The sequence below is a fragment of the Myxine glutinosa genome, chromosome 5 (genome assembly GCF_964187855.1).
Source record: "Myxine glutinosa chromosome 5, kmMyxGlut1.1, whole genome shotgun sequence".
In the NCBI taxonomy this organism is placed as follows: Eukaryota; Metazoa; Chordata; class Myxini; order Myxiniformes; family Myxinidae; genus Myxine; species Myxine glutinosa.
In genome coordinates this window covers 105,920,464-105,941,430 of record NC_136265.1, presented here as the reverse complement: position 1 = coordinate 105,941,430, position 20,967 = coordinate 105,920,464, and the positions used below count along the sequence as shown (strand labels likewise).

The 20,967-nt window shown below is 46.4% G+C and overlaps 1 protein-coding gene across 1 annotated transcript in view; it reads right to left on the bottom strand.

Annotated features, from left to right (window-relative positions):
* SPO11 (SPO11 initiator of meiotic double strand breaks) overlaps positions 1-20,967 on the bottom strand; it is an 87,115-nt gene that overhangs the window by 4,049 nt on the left and 62,099 nt on the right. The window contains exons 7-12 of the mRNA XM_078777204.1: positions 20,528-20,564; positions 20,178-20,287; positions 18,523-18,622; positions 16,843-16,880; positions 1,936-2,012; positions 1,097-1,208 (exon numbers count right to left, since the gene is read on the bottom strand). Of these exons, the coding sequence (XP_078633330.1) occupies positions 1,097-1,208; positions 1,936-2,012; positions 16,843-16,880; positions 18,523-18,622; positions 20,178-20,287; positions 20,528-20,564 (474 nt within the window). The remainder of the gene's footprint in view (positions 1-1,096; positions 1,209-1,935; positions 2,013-16,842; positions 16,881-18,522; positions 18,623-20,177; positions 20,288-20,527; positions 20,565-20,967) is intronic.

The window sequence follows — 20,967 nt, the reverse complement described above, 5'->3', positions numbered from 1 at the left end:
TCAGATGCACACCAAAATCAGATCCACACCAAAATCAGATCCACACCAAAATCAGATCCACATCAAAATCAGATCCACACCAAAATCAGATCCACACCAAAATCAGATCCACACCAAAATCAGATCCACACCAAAATCAGATCCACACCAAAATCAGATCCACACCGAAATCAGATCCACACCAAAATCAGATACACACCAAAATCAGATACACACCAAAATCAGATACACACCAAAATCAGGTTTGCATCTCCGTCATTTGTCAGCTCTTTCACGAGCCTCGATTCAGTATACAAAAAAAAAAAAATCAGATCCACACCAAAATCAGATCCACACCAAAATCAGATCCACACCAAAATCAGATCCACACCAAAATCAGATCCACATCAAAATCAGATCCACACCAAAATCAGATCCACACCAAAATCAGATCCACACCAAAATCAGATCCACACCAAAATTTAACCAATTCTTCCTGGTCACACACCCAACCTGTCCACCAAATTTTGTTTCAATCCATCCACCACTTTTTGAGATATCCTGCTATGTATCGTTTTTGGCCCAATCTCCCAATGCTGAAGAATCATTTAAAAATTATACCAACCGGATCCGAATCCGGATCTTCACTAAAATCGAATCATTTCGACCTTGTCACACACGCTACCTCTCTGCCAAATTTCGTTTCAATCCGTCCACAACTTTTTGAAATATGTTGTTCACAAACCAACATACAGGTGAAAACAACCTCCACTCCACCTTCGGTGCCAGAGGTAAAGAGGGCAACAGTGCCTCAACTAACTCCAACAGGCATTCTACCAACACCCTGAGAGCAAAATATGGTGTGAAGCCTCACCTCATGGGCAGGGGTCAGGGGTTAAACTACTTGCACTGTTCCATATGTACAGGTGAAAATTGCAAATGGTCTCCCCAGATCGGCCCAGCCGATTGCGATTCGAATTATCAGACAAATTGCCTCATTTGATATCGGACAGCTCATAAAAAGCAACCCACATGGATTTACCAGTAGGTGGTCTAACATTGGTTACGACATACGTGTTTCATGTGTGAAAATGTCATCTCAACATGTTCACCAAACCTCCTTTCTCCAGAGTGGTTGCGCTTTGATATACGGTCTTTTTATCAGCTCTTGCACCTTGCTTCGGTCTCTCGGTGTCATGGGGAGGCGAACACCTTTGGTAATGTCCAGTCTGGAGTGCAAGTCGGAAATGAAGGTGATTGATCAGTTAAATGATTGCGTTAAATAAAAATGTCAAATTAAAACAAAATCAAACTTTTGTGATTGGGATGAACAAGGTGACAATTTCAAAACACTTGGAAAGTCCGAGAAACACCGATTTCAAATTTACAAACAAGGGTGGAAATGCGAATGGTTCGGTGGATGTGTGGAGGATTTCAAGTGAGCAGCTGCTGCCATCTATCGGTTGTGCTTGTGATCAATGCATGCCAACAGGCTTTAAGGCCTTTAGTAAAGATGGCATGCTCAGTGATGCAGCGCACTCCTTGTTGATACCAAATCAAAATGGCGGTGCTCGTGGAATTCACCCTCCGCCACAAATCAAAATGGCGGTGCTCGTGGAATTCACCCTCTGCCACAAATCAAAATGGCGGTGCTCGTGGAATTCACCCTCCGCCACAAATCAAAATGGCGGTGCTCGTGGAATTCACCCTCCGCCACAAATCAAAATGGCGGTGCTCATGGAATTCACCCTCCGTGACAAATCAAAATGGCGGTGCTCGTGGAATTCACCATCCGCCACAAATCAAAATGGCGGTGCTCGTGGAATTCACCCTCCGCCACAAATCAAAATGGCGGTGCTCGTGGAATTCACCCTCCGCCACAAGGGATCGATGTCAAAATCCATACCATTGTAGACTTGAACACAAATTGCAGCAAGGAAGTACCTGGATGCTCACCTTTCAATGTCTGATGGCAACAGTCCGAGCCAGTGCAGAGTAGGGACGGTCAGGTTTGAAGCATCAAAGGACATGGACTGCACACAGGGAGCAAATAGCACGGACACACCTAAGGTAAGCTTCATGTACATGGTCCCAGGATTTAATTAGTGTGTAAGGAAGTAGACACACAGACAAATGCCATTTACTAGCTTGCTATTCTGTCTCACCATATCAACATGTACATTCTGTCTCACCATATCAACATGTACATTCTGTCTCACCATATCAACATGTACATTCTGTCTCACCATATCAACATGTACATTCTGTCTCACCATATCAACATGTACATTCTGTCTCACAATATCAACATGTACATTCTGTCTCACCATATCAACATGCACATTCTGTCTCACCATATCAACATGTACATTCTGTCTCACCATATCAACATGTACATTCTGTCTCACCATATCAACATGTACATTCTGTCTCACTTCCATGTATGATGTGTCGTTATCTTACGATAATTCACCAAATGTCCGTCTGTCCGTTCGACGGTACCGTAAAAACGGCCGAACCGACCGCAACGATATTTTGGGTGGGTATTCCTGGGACCCCTGGGAGTAAAATAGGCTATATTGTTTTTCCAAGATTTCCAAGTTTTCCAATTTTCCCAAACACGATGGAATAATATTTACCGACATGAACAGTGATGTGGCTTTTGTTGAAATTCGACAAATACTGTTTATTCTACGTACCAGGAGAGAGTAGATCAACTCCTGACGAACTCTTCCGATATAAACGTGTGGCTCCGAAGTAACACGGCAGCGTGTGCAAAGCGACTGAGAAACAGGTGTAGCGGCCGCTTCCGTGTTACAGATTCGACGCCCACTCTTCACACATAAACGTGCGACTGAGAACGACGTGTAGCAGCCGCTTCTGTTTTGCAGAATTCAATCTTTTTTCAAAATTGGCGCCATGTAATGTTTAGATTTTGATGATTTGCGTGTGATATGATTCAACGGATGTTTATATGAATCGTTTAAAATAAAAAAAGCCTTCAATTTCTGATATTTTGCCTTTTCATTTGGGCCTCCCAATTGAAGCCCCGCCCGTAGGGGTGGTACCGTTGCTAGTCTTTATAATACAAACGTTTATCAGTCTCGTGCACCAACCCTGATGTTTACCCCATTACTCCCTCATCTGAAGCAACATCACTGCCTTTTCATGAAAAACAATATATATATATATATATACTGTATATATATATATATATATATATATATATATATATATATATATATATATATGTATATATATATATATATATATATATATATATATATATATATATATATATTGTTACAGACGCGGCTTTTAGATGTATATTGACCGAGCGGTGGTGTATTTAACCGCGTCCGAACAGTTACTCCCCGATTAAAACCCCATTCCACCCGACGTTGACCAGATCGCCCCACAGATATTCAATCGGGAAATCTCTAAAGCGACCGAAAGAGAATGAAAAAGAAGAAGAAGAAGAATACGGAGGAAGAACAGATTTTATTATACACACACAAGCAATAGATGGAAGAAGCAGTAACACAGCGAATCGTTAACTTACACTATTCATTTTTACTTAGCCCCAAGACAACGAGTAGGACAGGACGTTCACACTTACACAGGGGATATTGCAGGCAGGTAGGGCTTGAGATGGATTGCTTGAGAGGGAGGCAAGGTCGGGAGGCCGCAGTTCGCAATTCCTCGCGGTTTTGGCGGGAAACCCTCCGTCGTGTATCTGCTGCGGTAGACGTCACGCGCTGGTTCGGCACACCTGCTCCTCTTCTTGGGGTGGAGCCGTCTCCCTCCTTTCAGCGCGTCTCTCCAAAGCTGGTTCCCTTGCCGAGGAGCTCTCCTCTTTGGCTTGGAGCGTTTCGCATCTCACCGCTTCTCTTGGTGCAGCCTCTTTGCTCATCTCCCAGGGTCATCTCGTAAAGCAGTCCCTTACAGTCGCTTTTATCATCTCGGGCGAAATCAAGCCGCCGGCTCCGAGGGCACGCCTACCGGGTTGCTCACCGCGGTGTTGATTGGCTGTTAGGGCTGGTTCACTCCTTCCCTCTTATGATGAGGTGGAGACACGCCTTTCTTCCCCAACCCTACCTCGTGGCCAATGGTGGTTTGAAGAAAACCGCCCAAAATGCGGAAGGCAATTGGAAGGGAGGTTTTGGGGAAATTGGAAGGGCCTACTCTTATTTTGTTTGATACAATGCAAAGTCAATCTAGTGGGAAAACACATATTTAGCCTACATGGAATAAGGAAATACACTATTTAAAAGATATATCGTGACCTGCGTGTAAGTTTCATGGAATTAACTAGGACGCCGACTGCGACCATTATTTACATTAACAGGGTGTTACCGTACTTTTGTAACGTTCACATTGTAACGTTTCCACATTCATTACACGGCACCCTCCTTTCTTCAGGCCCGTCCTCGGGCCTACTAAACTTTAACTTAGTGTGACACGTAGGTGTAATTCCCTCTACAATTAACCTGACCCTGAGTGTGACAATCTTAAAACACAAATAAGTATGTCCCCCTATTGCATTGCACCCTGTCTAACAGACTCAAGCCCACAGCTAACCGAATTACGGAATTATTCTCAAACTATACATTTACGGTGGGGAGCATTATTTACAATGACGTGATTTCTTATTTACAACGCAACCCAGGACCTGTGTTTTTCTTTTTTCTTTTTAGGGAACAAGAGAAAGAAATTCCTGTTGGGAGGGAGGAGACAGCACGCATTGCATCGATGCACCAGTACCAATACCACCAAAGCACCCAAAAGCACCACAAAGCACCAAAAGCACCACTAAGCACCACAAAGCACCACCCGGTGCGCAGTCACCATGGTTCATAATAAACACAACAAAACAACTGGTGGTGGTCTTCTCTTTCTCTGCTGGGCTGATGTTCTTCCCGACGTCTTCTGGCTTCATGCGGCCTAGTTGGAAATAATAAAAAGCACAACTTGTGTCCATTTTTATTTAGGGCCTCAGGGGCCAACTAAGGGTGGTCCACCTGTTTGGCATAGGTGCCACCTTACCGAGGTCCGCAAGCAAGATTCCCTGGCCACTATGGCCGGTCTCCAACAGAGGTGCCCTGCCCCAGAACCTGGGGTCCATCAAGTGGTACTTGGCCACAGAACAGCGGTCCATAAAGTGGTACATCAACGCAATGCATGCTGGTTCTGGGAATCTCGGGCGCACAATGGCCACCTCACGCACGCTCCCCTCGGCACCCAATGGCGCACAGGTCATGTGGGAGGCAAAAGAAAGACAATTGAGCGAGGGGTAAGGTCACAAGGGTACACGTCAATAAGGCAATGCAAGGCGAAATGCGTACGGAGGGCGAAGTGAGAAAGCTCGTCCCTACCGTACGTCACCCCCCTGTCACCTACCCTACCCTTGCCCTTGCCCTTACCCCATATGTACAAAATCTACACATTACCAATTCGTCACTACTGTCACGTCTTCCCCATATTTCCCCTATACCAAATTCGTCTCCACAATCCCTCTACTTCAAAATTTGCCATCACCAATTCATCATCAATCCTCATAAGGAGGGAGAGATGGAATTACGCACAATGTCACACCCACGTCATGATGCGTCTCACAATCCAAACATTTGCATCATAAAAAATAATCAAAACATGGCATGGTGTGGAGTACCTGTCACCTCAGGTGAGTGGATGCAGATGGTGCGAGGAGATCCTTCATCCTAACTATCCTGTAAATGACTTTAACACACTTTACACTACCCGGGGTCTCTCCCTGCCAATCCATTGGCCAACTTACACTATGGGTTCTAAAAACCAATTCCCATTGACCAAACTGTGGTGCTTTTCAATTTGGGGTCTCACTCCCCCGATTCATCTCCCGGTGCTCTCGCACAATTTCTGGGCTGCGATGTCTAGCTCTCCCAACAGGTCTACCCACCTGCACACCTCCACCACTGTAGTTGCCACCCGAGCTTACCTAGCTCCTCACCCTAACCTATCTAACTGGGGCAGGCCCCTCCTGGCTCTGTCACCCCACTTGGTGCCCTCTGGCACTGGGCTACCCGGGTCCGTCCTCCGGATCCTCGGGCCCCATCCACAACAACTACTACCGGCTCCCAGAGCCCACCTGCGGCCTCACCTGGCCGACATCCTTACAGTGGTGGAGTGCCCAAACCAACTACACACACTAACAGGCTACACGCCCAGCCATTTCCACAACACTAATGCACCCATCCACATACCATTCTGCATCCGCACCACAGATGCCAATATCCAACCACAATTTACCTGTACCCTCTACCTAACACTTACACTACCCGCCCCGGGTATCCGTGATGGGGGTCCACTCTTCCCCCATTCACACCATCGCACCATCCACTCCACTCCACAATTTCCACCATTCTCACTCCACGACCATCCATTCCAATACTCCAGATATTCCACACTACCATTTATTCCACACAGCCACATACACCTGTTGTTGCACACCTGTGCCCTCACACCTGGTGCCACCTGCACCCTCCTTTCTTCCTGGACCATTTGGTCAACACAACACGCAATCACCACCACTCCCTCATACACTGCTCCACACACCTGTTCAGTTGCACACCTGTGCAATCACACCTGTTCCATTCTCACCTGTTCAATCCTCACACACACGGCATCATCTCAGCTAACTACTCCCCTCTGAAACTTGCGCTTCCCAGTCGTCCCTTTAAACTATTGCGCTCCCACGTCATTATAATCCACACTAATCTACCTGCGTCCCCACTAAAGGTATCAGTCACTAACTAACCTTAACGTCACCTAATGTCATCTTCGCTAGATCCCTACCAATATCCTAACCCACCCGGGCTAGTTTTCACTGCCATACACCCCATAAGCTATTGCGCATTTGCCCCCACGTCTGTGAGGGATGGTGGATTTGCCATCCCACCACATCGGGGGTCTCTCACTATCAATTTTGTTCGTCCAGATTCCAACCAATTCAAAAATTTTCCATTTACTGCCAATTCTACTCACTTTTCTAAATTTCGTTTTAAATCACTATCACTATCACCATCACCCGTCTACTTATTACATCCTCTCGGTGCGCCAATTCACGTCTACAGCCCGGCTTCGTACAGCCGAGCAATGAACGCGGATTCTTTTGTGCCGGCGGCTGGATGCGTCCCGCATTCGGGGCAGGGGCGGGGGCTTACCCGGGCCGAGATCCCACGCACCACCTCGGCGTGGAGCCATCCAATGTCCCGATCTCGACCTGCCGGCACGTCTCAACAAAACGTGGTCGCCATGACGACCCTTCCTATCCAGCTGCCCGCTCCGCCTAGTGGAGCCCGGACGCGGCCGTTCCAAGCGAGGCACAGCGTGGATCGCATACGGCAGTTCTTTCGAAACCGCCGTGGTTCGGATCCCCGCTGGTCCTCGCGGCACGCGAAGCTGCCCGACGCGCACCGAGGGCCCGATTCGGCTATAAGTCGCCCTAACCGCTAAACCGGTTACCGTCGAGTCTTCACCGCGTCGACGAGTCTGGCATTTCACTCAGGCTGACTGGGACGGTCTTCAAGCAGCCATCAATCGTCTGGATTGGTCTCCCATCTCCACTGCCTCTGACATCAATTCTTCCTGGGAATTCTTCCAAAGCAAACTGATCTCTCTCATGCACAGATTTATCCCATCTCGCCTTCAATTGTCTTACCCTTCCTCCCGTCCATGGTACACTGAATCTTGTGGTGAGGCAGTTGCCCTGAAACAACTTGCCTTTGCCTCTTGGAAGGCTAATCCAACTGAAGGAAATCTCAGTTCCTTCCACCAAGCTCGGAACAAGTGTGTGTCTACCCTCAGGAGTGCCAGGAAGCACTATCTCTCCTCACTCAAGAATGAACTCTCAAACCTATCTCCTTCCTCCAAATCCTGGTGGCGTCTGGTCAAATCTGTTTCTGGTGTTTGTTCCCCCTCCATCCCCTCCCTTACCTCAAATGGCCACACAGTTGACATCGCACGTGACAAAGCCGAATGCCTCAACTCTGTGTTCGCCTCGAAATCCTTAGTCCCAAACCCATCTCTCTCTGTTCCCACCTTTCCCAGTCGAACCCAAATGCTCCTGGACTCTGTGTCCTTCTCTCCTGACAAGGTGGAGGAGTTTTTGTCAAACCTCGACTCTGATTCTGCAACTGGACCAGATGGCATCAGCCCACGGGTCCTAAAATCCTGCTCTGCCGCTCTATCTCACCCTCTCTCTGTTCTTTTCACCCTATCTTTTGCTCAAGGTCATCTGCCAGCATCCTGGAAATCAGCTAACATTACCGCTTTACACAAAAAAGGTGCAAAAACAGATCCTTGCAACTACAGACCAATCAGCCTGCTCCCAATTATCAGCAAAGTCATGGAATCCATCATTGCTTCGGATATGAAATCTTTCCTCTTCTCCAATGGCTTGATCTCTGATCATCAATTTGGTTTCAGACCAGGTCACTCTACTCTGGACATGCTGCTTCTGCTGTCTCAACAATGGATGGAGGTCCTGAATGCCAAACAGGAAATCAGAGCTGTCTCCCTTGACATATCAAGGGCCTTTGATACGGTCTGGCACCCAGCTCTGCTCACCAAACTCTCCTCCTATGGTATCCATGGAAATCTCCATGCATGGCTTGCGGACTTCCTCTCTGGTCGTAGTCAACGTGTGGCCCTGAATGGATTTCTCTCATCTCCCCTTCCTGTTCAGGCTGGAGTTCCCCAAGGAAGTGTGCTGGGCCCTGTGCTTTTTCTGGTCTTTATCAATGATCTCTCTGACTCTCTGGAAAATCCTCTCTATCTCTTTGCTGATGACTCCACTCTCTGCCGCTCCATTCCTCTTCCCTCAGATAGGCAGTCTGCAGCCTCCTCACTCTCTGAAGACCTGGACAAAATCACAGACTGGTCAAACAAGTGGAACATGTCTTTCAATCCTGCCAAATCTCACTCTCTTACTATGTCTCTCCGAAAAGATCGACTGGACAACCCTCCCATCTACTTTCTCAACAATCCTCTCCAAGAAGTTCTGTCACTCAAGCTTTTGGGTCTCACTATCTGCCATGATCTTTCTTGGGAAAACCACATTTCCAAGCTGGCCTCCAAAGCCAGTCGCCGACTGGGCATCCTCCGTCGTGCGAAGTCCTTCCTCGGCACACCTGAGCTCCTCACCACATACAAGGCTTTCATCCGCAGCTCAATGGAATACTGTTCTCCCCTATGGGCTGGTGCTCCTGCCTCACACCTGGCTCGGCTTCACGCTGTTGAATCCAAAGCTTTCAAAATCATTGGAATCTCCCGCGATGAAGCTATCTCTGAGGGCCTTTCACTCACTCACCGCAGGCAGGTAGGTGGTCTTTCTGTCTTCTACCGACTCCTCTCCGGCCTTGCTCCCCCAGCTCTCTCCGTGCTCTGTCCCCCAAATATTCCTACAGGTCGCACAAGATCTGCCAGCAACCCTCTGATGGTTAAACTGCCGAAATCTCGGCTCTCTGCTCACCTTCACTCTTTCATTCCTCTTTTCTCCCGCCTGTGGAACAAACTCCCACACTCCCTTCAATCCCTCTCCTCCCTCCAGGTCTTTAAAACAGCTGTTCACCACCATCTCTTATCTTCCCCCATCCATAACCTTGATCTTTTCTACCCCCACTAATTCACCCCAGATCCACCTTGTTTGAAATTCCAACTTATTTCCTGGAAATCCTGGCAGTGTCCATATGTTTATACCTCTCCCACCCCCCCCCCCCTTCACATGCCTCCCCCCCTTCACATGCCTCCCCCCTTCACATGCCTCCCCCCCAAAGCCCTCTCCCTCCCACAGATCTCTCGATGTCTCCATGTCTCTCGGTCCCTGCTCTCAAATGTTGTGTTTGTGTCCTTCCCCCTCTCTCCCCGTCTTGTCTGCCGCTCCCGATGTTATTTGTTTTATGTGTCTGTTTGTCTTTCTGTGTGATTAATTTTCGCTCTTTCACGAGCCTCGATCTTGTATACAAAAAAAAAAAAAAAAAAAAAAAAAAAAAAAAACCTGGACGCTTACATGCATACGCTACCCCTTTCTTGCTCATACATGCAGCCGTCTCCCTGCTCTTGGTCGTACCTTCTCTAACACACCTCGGTACACTCATTCCGCTCACCGACTTGGTCACACACCTGACCACCGAACACCTTGGCACACATTCGTCGCTCGCACACCTCACCAACACACCTCTTCGCGCCCCTTTCTCGGTCACCTCCTTTGTGACAATCACAGGTGTGCTCTCACCCGCACACCCAACCGCGTGCCTCACGACCAACTCAAGTGTGCATCCCCACACACGCTCTACCATTCCAGGTGTGCATCCTTCCATTCCAGGTGTACATCCTCACTCACCTGTCACAACCAACTCGCGCTCCGTTTCACTCTCACTACTCTCACCTCCACTCTTGACAGCGCACTCACCCTTACTCTCGACGGCACGCTCTTTCCTCATGCACCCATCTGTTACACACCTTTCTCGCGCACACCCTCCCGTTACATCCTCTGTAACACTCACCACAGGCGTACACTTCCTCGTTACATCCTCTGTAACACTCACCACAGGTGTACACTCTCTCGTTACTTCCTCCGTAACACTCACCACACCGCGCTTCCATGTACCCCCTCGCACACGCGCTTCGACCAACTCACTCTTGACGGCACACTCACTCCTCGGCGTGCACTTTTTCCTCACACCCCATGGTCGGACATTCTCGCACACCTCTTTTTTTGCACACCTGACCTGTCACACACTTCACCAACGGCCTTTCACGAACACCCGGATCCAAACCAATCCCCAAGCCGACTGAAGCTTTCCTCACATCATATACATTGCCACTCACCTCCGTACTTCGTCTCCGCACCTCCTTTGCCACCTGCAAACTCTTTATTTGGTTAGTGAGCATCACATTATGAGTTGAGCACCGACCTTGCACATATTCCGCTATCTCCTCCTTTATTTCTCTCTTAGTTTCTGTCCGTCTCTTCTTAATTTCACTCACCTCTTCTTCCACTTCCTCTAATTTTTGTTTAACCTCTTTTATTTCTCGGTGCGTCTCCTCAAGTTCGTCCTCTAAGGCTACCGTGACCGTCTCTATGTGCATCCTCACCTGCCGGTCCTTTGTCTCCATTATCTCTGTCACCTCGTCCACCCTCATTGTCAGTTCCTCACGTACCATCTGACATTGCCTCTGTGTCGCTATTAATTCGTTTTTAATTTCTTTTTGTGTCGCTTTCAAACCCCCGATGATTGCAGTGTTCTTTTCCACTTGGTCCGCTAGTTCCCTTTGTCCGACTGTCAGCTGTTCTACTCCCTTCGTCAGATCTTCTATTCCCCCTTGTAACTTAGCCGTATTATTTCTCACCTCTTTCTCCATACGCTTCTCACCTCGCTTTACCTCCTCGCGCAGCCCCGAAACCTCCTCACTTACTCCTCGTCGTATTTCCTCCATCTCTTTTGTAGATGCCACCCTCATCTGTCCCAATTCATCCCTCTGAACATCCAGTTTGGTTTGTACCCCGATTTTCACCTCCTCTATCTGCTCTCCCATTTGTTTGATTTCCCTGGCAGATTGTTCCCCTATTTCCCGCAATTTGTCCTCCATCCTATTTTCTAACCCCATTAACCCATTTTTCACCCCCTCTAACTGATTCTCCTGGGCAGCCAGTCTGTTTTCCACCCCCGTTAACCCATTCTTTACCTCTTTTATCCCGTTGTCTAACCCCTCAAAATTATTGTCGAACTTCCCAAATTTCTTGTCTAACTCCTCACCCCTCGCTTCGTCCCTCATTACCCCCATTTGGTTTCCCAATCGCTCACCCAATCGCTCACTATCAGCCCTCATTTGCTCACTATTAGCCCTCATTTCCTCCCTCATTTTCTCGCTATTCTGGGCCATAAGGGCCTTCATTTGTATGAAAAAAAGGTCCAAATCTACCAGCGGCGCTACTACGGTCGCGGGCGTGGACGCCGTGGCCATGTGCGAGGCGCCATTTTGTGCGTCTGATACCCCCTCAACCGCCTCCTCATTGCTCTCCTCCTCCCTTTCTTTCCCTAAGTCCTGGGTTACCCCTAACCCGTCTATTTTCCCCACCGACATCCGATCGCCTTGATTGTCCATGGCGCGATCTCAAAATTCGGGTTTTATATTTTCGTAAAACAAAATCAAATTTCGCCGTTATAATTTCGAGCGCGTGAAACGCGCTCCGGATCGAATTCTACTTCCCAACACCAATTGTTACCCTAATGGTACAATTGGTGTTCCAAAATTTGGGCCTAACAAATTTAGTCCCAGGTCCGAATCCAACTCCTCGACACCAAATGTTACAGACGCGGCTTTTAGATGTTATATTGACCGAGCGGTGGTGTATTTAACCGCGTCCGAACAGTTACTCCCCGATTAAAACCCGATTCCACCCGACGTTGACCAGATCGCCCCACAGATATTCAATCGGGAAATCTCTAAAGCGACCGAAAGAGAATGAAAAAGAAGAAGAAGAAGAATACGGAGGAAGAACAGATTTTATTATACACACACAAGCAATGGATGGAAGAAGCAGTAACACAGCGAATCGTTAACTTACACTATTCATTTTTACTTAGCCCCAAGACAACGAGTAGGACAGGACGTTCACACTTACACAGGGGATATTGCAGGCAGGTAGGGCTTGAGATGGATTGCTTGAGAGGGAGGCAAGGTCGGGAGGCCGCAGTTCGCAATTCCTCGCGGTTTTGGCGGGAAACCCTCCGTCGTGTATCCGCTGCGGTAGACGTCACGCGCTGGTTCGGCACACCTGCTCCTCTTCTTGGGGTGGAGCCGTCTCCCTCCTTTCAGCGCGTCTCTCCAAAGCTGGTTTCCTTGCCGAGTACCTCTCCTCTTTGGCTTGGAGCGTTTCGCATCTCACCGCTTCTCTTGGTGCAGCCTCTTTGCTCATCTCCCAGGGTCATCTCGTAAAGCAGTCCCTTACAGTCGCTTTTATCACCTCGGGCGAAATCAAGCCGCCGGCTCCGAGGGCACGCCTACCGGGTTGCTCACCGCGGTGTTGATTGGCTGTTAGGGCTGGTTCACTCCTTCCCTCTTATGACGAGGTGGAGACACGCCTTTCTTCCCCAACCCTACCTCGTGGCCAATGGTGGTTTGAAGAAAACCGCCCAAAATGCGGAAGGCAATTGGAAGGGAGGTTTTGGGGAAATTGGAAGGGCCTACTCTTATTTTGTTTGATACAATGCAAAGTCAATCTAGTGGGAAAACACATATTTAGCCTACATGGAATAAGGAAATACACTATTTAAAAGATATATCGTGACCTGCGTGTAAGTTTCATGGAATTAACTAGGACGCCGACTGCGACCATTATTTACATTAACAGGGTGTTACCGTACTTTTGTAACGTTCACATTGTAACGTTTCCACATTCGTTACAATATATATATATATATTGCGGACCGCGGATAAGGTGTTGATTTGCCGAGCGGATGGCGACCGCGGCCCGAACTATTAACAATGACTAAGACCCGATTCCTTAAACGTGGGCCAAATCGTGCCACAGGTTTTCAATGGGGAAATCACTAAGACGACACGGATGCTAAGAAGAAGACGAAGGTAGGAAGAACAAATATAATTTATTCCTATTATTTACAAGACCAAAAAGAACCAAGGAGGACGAAAGATGAGAAAATAAAGCAGAAAGAGGGACGGACCAGAAGGACACAGTGAAAATTCTAGCTTACCTATTTCAGTCTTAATTAATACCCTGGACAGAACAAACAAAAGACGGACTCACACGAATGGGGAATTTGCAGGCAGGAATGATTGGAAGGAGGAATGGGAAGGTTCAGCTGGGGCAGATGGTTCGGGCTTGATCCCGCACGGGACATCGGGCTGGACCTCGACGGCCACCGATGCCACCGCGATCCGGTTCCCGCGAGGTAACGGGTCGAAGCTGCCTGGTGGAGTCAAAACTGCTGGTGGAGCCAAAACTGCTGGTAGAGCCAACTTCGGAACGGGTGCAACTCTTTGTGGGGATCCCTTCCTCTCCTTTTACCAAGCTCATCTGGACTCCTTTTTGTACTCAGAACCCAGAACTCATCACTCTTCTCTGGCGCAACTCTTTCTTGGAACCTTGGTGCAACTCTTTCTTGGCACTTGTGCAACTCTTTCTTGGCACTTCCTGCAACTCTCTCTTGGCACTCCTCGCAACTCTCTCTTGGCACTCCTCTCAAGGCTTCCGCGCGCGCTTTTATAACGCCGCCGGCGATCAAACCGCCGGCCTCCAGGACACGCCCATCGGTGAGCTCGCCTCGGCCCTGATTGGTCGGCACGGGCCCTCTGGCTCCACCCTTGATGACGATGGGTGGCACGCCCAGGATTCGTCAGCTCCTCCCCCTTCTTCTCCAAGCCTACCTCGTGGCTAATGGAGTCGCGGTGAAAACCGCCCAGCAGCTGCGGCGAATGCAGTTGGCAGGAAAGGCTTTGGGAATAGGAATGAAAGGGGATTTATCTATTTGAATTCGGTGCAATGGAGTGTCAACTAGTGGGAACAGAGCCTTAACCTACACAGAATAAGGAAATAAACTACCAACAAGGAGGAAATCTATGATTGGCTAACGTGATTGTTTATGACTTAATTACGGGACGCACTTTGACCTTTATACACAACTGGAGGAAGGAGCGCGATATTTTTTACAACAATAAAAAACACAATAAAAAAACACAATCCTCATATATATATATATATACAGTCACGTGAAAAAGTAAATGCACCCCATGTAAAGTTTTGACTTTTTCAACATATTTCAACATACAGCTATTTGATCTTCATTTCAACAATATTGATAGATAAAGGTGATATAATATAATAAATATCATGAAACATTTACATTTTGTCGTCCATTGTATAATTTAAATAAACATAAATGCAAATTTCGCATGTGGAAAAAGTACACCCTTGGCTCCAATAGGTGGTATTGCCCCCTTTGGCAGAAACAACCTCAAGTAGGCGTTTCTTATAACTGTCTACGAGTCTCTGACATCGACTGGGAGAAATTTTTTCCCACTCCTCCATGCAGAATTCTTTCAGCTGTGCGATGTTTGAGGGGTTTCCTGCATGCACAGCTCGTTTCAAATCCCCCCACAACATCTCGATGGGATTTAGATCCGGGCTTTGACTTGGCCATTCCAGAACCCTCCATTTCTTTATTTTCAGCCATTCCTTGGTGGATTTACTGGTATGTTTAGGGTCATTGTCATGTTGCAAGGTCCACCTTCGGTTGAGCTTCAACTTTCCGACAGATGGCCTCACATTATCCTCAAGCACCCTCTGGTACAATGAAGAATTCATAGTGGATTCTATGATGGTGAGCTGTCCAGGCCCTGATGCAGCAAAGCTGCCCCAAACCATAATATTTCCACCACCATGCTTTACAGTTGGTATCAGGTTCTTGTGGTCAAATGCTGTCCTTGGTTTTTGCCAAACATGTCTTCTGGTACTGTGGCCAAATAGCTCTGCCTTTGACTCATCTGTCCAGAGCACATTGTTCCAGAAGTGCTGGTCTTTGCCTAGGTGTTCATTGGCAAACTTTAGTCTTGCCCTGATGTTCTTTCTGGACAGCAAAGGTTTCCTCGTGGCACACCTTCCGTGTAGATCAAATTTGTGCAGCTTCTTCCTAATGGTAGAGTCGTGCACTTTGACATCAACAGTGGCAAGAGCTACCTGTAGGTCTCGTGATGACATTCTGGGGTTATTCGAGACTTCTTTCAGCATCTTGCGGTCTGCTCTCGGGCTGAATTTTCTGGGGCGGCCTGGCCTGAACAAGTTGGCAGTTGTTTGGAATCTTCTCCACTTGTAGATGATCTTCCGGACAGTCGAATGATTGATTTCAAATTGTTTGGAGATCTTTTTAAATCCCTTCCCAGACTCGTAGGCATCTCCAACCTTCTTTCTGAAAGCCTCAGAGAGCTCTTTTAATCTCGGCATGGTGACGCCGCACACTTCAACAACAAAGAGCAAACCAAACGAAATGTCTGAGGTTTAAATAAGGCAGGTTCCTCCAAGATCCTCTCTAACGATGTTCTAATCATTTGCACCTGAGCTGGTGCACCTGATTCTAATTTTAGGTATTTGAAGTAGTGATAAATGTAAGGGTGTACTTACTTTTTCCACATGCGAAATTTGCATTTATGTTTATTTAAATTATACAATGGACTACAAAATGTAAATGTTTCATGATATTTGTTATATTATATCACCTTTATCTATCAATATTGTTTAAATGAAGATCAAATAGCTGTATGTTGAAATATGTTGAAAGAGTCAAAACTTTACATGGGGTGAACTTACTTTTTCACATGACTGTATATATATATATATATATATACTTTGCGCTCTCCGCTCACCGAGCCTCCCCAGTTCGTCCAGGATGTACGTGTTCTCCCATTTAACCCTCTCTTGTTACACATCACAAAATCCGGGCTGTCCACCCAACTCCACTCTATTCTCCCACATATGGAACCGTTTTCGTCCATTGCCATTCTTCCCTCAATTCAAGCACTACCATCAAGATTTCAAGGATTTCAAGATTTTTCAAGATTTTCAAGATTTTCAAGAGTTTTTTCAAGTTTCAAGGAATCAAGCGGTTGGTGCACTGCCATCTCATGTTACCCCCATCCATACCTATTATTTGTTGTTTGGGGGGGGGGGACTCTCAAATCAGCGGTGGTCTTAACTACAACCTTAAGAGATGACCGTCAGCCCTCTTGGGGCTGTTTTTTAAATCATGTTGCAGTACATCATGACTTGCGTTAATGTTCCGCATGTAAAGGCAAAAATGAACGTACCAGGGATCCATACTTGTAAATTGTCATGATTTCAATACCTGAAGTGACAAAACACTGATGTAAAAACAGAAACGAACATGCAGGCCGTTACTTCATACCAAAACCATGCATTGATACCCTCGCAGTACTTCAAGTGCAACTGCTATAGAAAATGGCCTTTTATACACAAATAATTAAGTTAAGCACCCCTACACAAAGAATTAAGTTAAGCACCCCCTAATATATATTCTTTGTGTATATGTATACATTGGCATATATTCTAAGGTTGCGAAGATGGTCCCTCCAATAGCCAATCTGGATGAATTGGAACGTGCATTACATCGGGAATGGAACAACCTGCCACAGCAACGCATACGACGGCTTACAGGGTCTATGCGACGTAGGGTTGAGTCAGTGATCCGATCACGTGGGTCCTACACACGTTATTGACGCAAAGATCGCTAGAGGTCTTCTCAGAACAATGACTGTACGTTAGAAAACATAAACGTCATCCACACTGTCCGTGATGGACCTATAGCTCCATACTTAAATTGAGGTGAAAATATGCCTAAAATTCCCAAAAAATTTCACCTTAAATTATTCAGAATAAAATATTGAAAACGGCATGATTGTTATGTTTTTATGTGACCATAATATCACTTCTCCAGAAAATATAGCAATATCATGGGTATATTACACTATTTTGACGACAACAAACTTGTAATGTGCGAGGTTGTAAAAAAACGGGGGGGGTGCTTAACTTAATTCTTTGTGTATATATAACTTTGTTATTTTGCGAGCCAAGACATCTATGGACTAGACGGATTTCTGAGAAATGTGAATGTTCGGTGCATTTCAGGGTAAAACTTGGGAACCTCACTTTTTAACATAATTAGGGTATGTTTAATTCGATTAACCCGGTTCCCAAGCCGAATTTTGAGGTTTGACCTTCTAATTAGCATAAACAAAATGGCCGCCAAATTGCCCTTTTTGGACAATTTATTTGAACAAGCATTTGTATGTCATGTATATAACATGCAGCTCTTTAACTTTAACTTTACAACTTTCACCCCAAAATGCACCCAGAAGCTTATACATGGCCATAAATCCGTCTAGTCTATATTACTGTATATATAATATATGCCATAATGGGGAGGACCTGTATTTCTACCCTTTTGTAAGCTCAAAGAGTTGTTTACTCATACCTCATTCCAAGAAAAGCCTCCAATGGTCAGGAGTTGTAAGACAAGCGTATACGGTATTTTTTGAACCCAAACTTGGAACATCGGGACAAAGTTTGATTCTGATCTGATATATTAGGCTTGGGAATCGAAACTATATCCTGTTGCTGTGAACGACCCCAGCTGACACAGGTACGTTGGATCAACGTTGGGCTTTGGTTGGTGTCGTTGTGGTTGGTTATGCGCACATTTCCAATTTTGCTTTTATAGGAAAATCGTCGGTTGACCTCGTCAGTACTGACGGCCAACGTCAGGTTAGAGTTTGCCAATGATGGACCAACGTTTTACCAATGACCAAAATGGCGTTGGCCTAACAGAATGGCCACTGTTGGGCCCTGGTCGATCTAAGGTAGCTTTGCCAGTTGGGAACGGAGTAGGTACATACAATACATTAATGGCAACAACAATAATAACAATGGTATTAATATTTTTGTCTCAAAGAAAATAAAACATTTTTTACCATGTGGATCAGCATCTACTAGGGCAAAGATTGGGATCGGGAAAGCATTCGAGATCTTGTGCAGAAGCAAGCGGGTGTTCACATCCGGGACTCCTTTACCCTGTGCATAGAGAGCTTTAGTTCATCACACATTCAAACTTATTTTGCTCTTCAAGCCAAGGAGCCAACCTCAAGATGGCGGAACGTTTAACGTACACAAATATCACAGAGTGTTTAACCTATCCACTTCCTCGTATGCATCATCTACACAGTCTGGCTAGAGTCCCTATATATGAGGCGTAGCGACAAAAATTTGTCCTGGAACTTCCTGGTCACAATTTTGTATCCATCAATAGCTCATTCTTTTTATTTTTTTACAATGGCAGGTGGATGCTGTGCCATTGAATGCACCAATTATCTTGCTTATTGCGTCCAACAGTTGCTCCGCCATCCCCCCGTCAGTTAATACACACCTTCACCTTGTCATGGAGAAACCATGCGCCTCAATGATCTTGTACAAAAAAAAAAGGGGCGAATGGTCCATGGCAAAAGCTTAAACATGGCCAGGACCTGTGCTTTTTCTGGTCTTCATCAATGATCTCTCCGACTCTCTTGAAAATCCTCTCTATCTCTTTGCGGATGACTCCACTCTCTGTTGCTCCATTCCTCATCCCTCAGATCGGCAGTCTGCAGCCTCCTCACTCTCTGCAGACCTGGACAAAATCACAGACTGGGCAAACAAGTTGAACATGTCTTTCAATCCTGACAAATCTCACACTCTTGCTATGTCTCTTCGAAAAGATCGACTGGACAACCCTCCCATCTACTTTCTGAATAATCCTCTCCAAGAAGTTCTGTCACTCAAGCTTTTGGGTCTCACTATCTGCCATGATCTTTCCTGGGAAAAATACATTTCCAAGCTGGCCTCCAAACCAATCGCCGACTGGGCATCCTCCGTCGTGCGAAGTCCTTCCTTGTGAGGGCCTTTCACTTACTCACCACAGGCAGGTTGGTGGTCTTTCTGTCTTCTACCGACTCCTTTCCGGCCTTGCTCCCCCAGCGCTCTCTGGACTCTGTCCCCCAAATATGAAATATTCCTACAGGTCGCACAAGATCTGCCTGCAACCCTCTTCTGGTGAAACTACCAAAATCAAGACTCTCTGCTCACCTTCACTCCTCTTTTCTCCCACCTCTGGAACAAACTCCCTCACTCTCTTCAATCCCACTCCTCCCTCCAGGTCTTTAAAACAGCTGTTCACCACCATCTCTTATCTTCCCCCATCCAAAACCTTGATCTTTTCTACCCCCGCTAATTTCACCCCAAATCCACTTTTTTGAAATACCAACTTCTTTCCTGGAAGTCCTAGCAGTGTCCATGTGTTTTATACCTCTTCCCACCCCCCTTGCCACGCCTCCTCCCCCCAAGCCCTCTCCCTCCCACAGATCTCCCGATGTATCTGCTCTCAAATGTTGTACTTGTGTGCTTCCCCTCACTCTCCTCATCTTGTCTCCCGCTCCCTTTATTTCGTCTTATGTGTCCGTTTGTTTTTTTCTTGTTTGTTTTTTTGTCATTAATGTTAGCTCTTATATGAGCCTCGATCTTGTATACAAAAAAAAAGAAGAACTATACAACAACAACAACATTTTCGTTTTTGTAAGGCAAATTGGGTACGTACTGTGATCAGAATGCAAGGGTGCATTTTCACACAAAACCCATCATCCAAAAGTTTCTGAAAAGTGGCGTCCTTTTCCACAACCAGGACAAACTGTGCTTTTGATGACATGTCTGACAAAGTGAAGTTCAGGAGAAAAAGAAAAGGATAGCGGAATCAAATGTGAGAAAAAGAAACAAAGGGAAGTAGCTATACTTTACCCCACTTGAAAGGGTAACGATCTGCATAACAACACACCATGTTTGTAATACCGGAACACACCATGTTTGTAATGCAGGAAGCCCGCATGGTGCTTAAAGCTTCACATTGATGTGAATAAATTATGGCAAAGGAAATTATAATCCAAAGGATACACTGAATGCCCTCCACTTGGGTCGATATCAACACTCCCTGAAAAAGAAAACCTGTTGTAATCAGAGATGTTCTCACTTTGTATAATATATACTGTATTACTTTCTACAACAACTTATGTTACTAAAAGATGTGGGAGTGTCGTTGGTTGTTATCTCCATTTTCGGGTTTCAGGAGGTGGAGCGGAGTACTCCCAGGACTCATAATATCCACCTCCTCTTTGCTAAGGGATCACGGTTCAACTTTTTCAGAGTTTTGTTCCAATTGCTCTTTTCAGGATCGTCTCCGAACCCCGGATTGCCTCCAGTTGTAGTTCGTTTGTGGGAATAATATACAATTCTACTGTGGCGGACACGAAAGCACTGACGTGGTGACATCACCCCGCACACCAAGTGGGGGTGGGCCACGCCCGGGAGAGAGGCGTGGCCTCACGATATACACT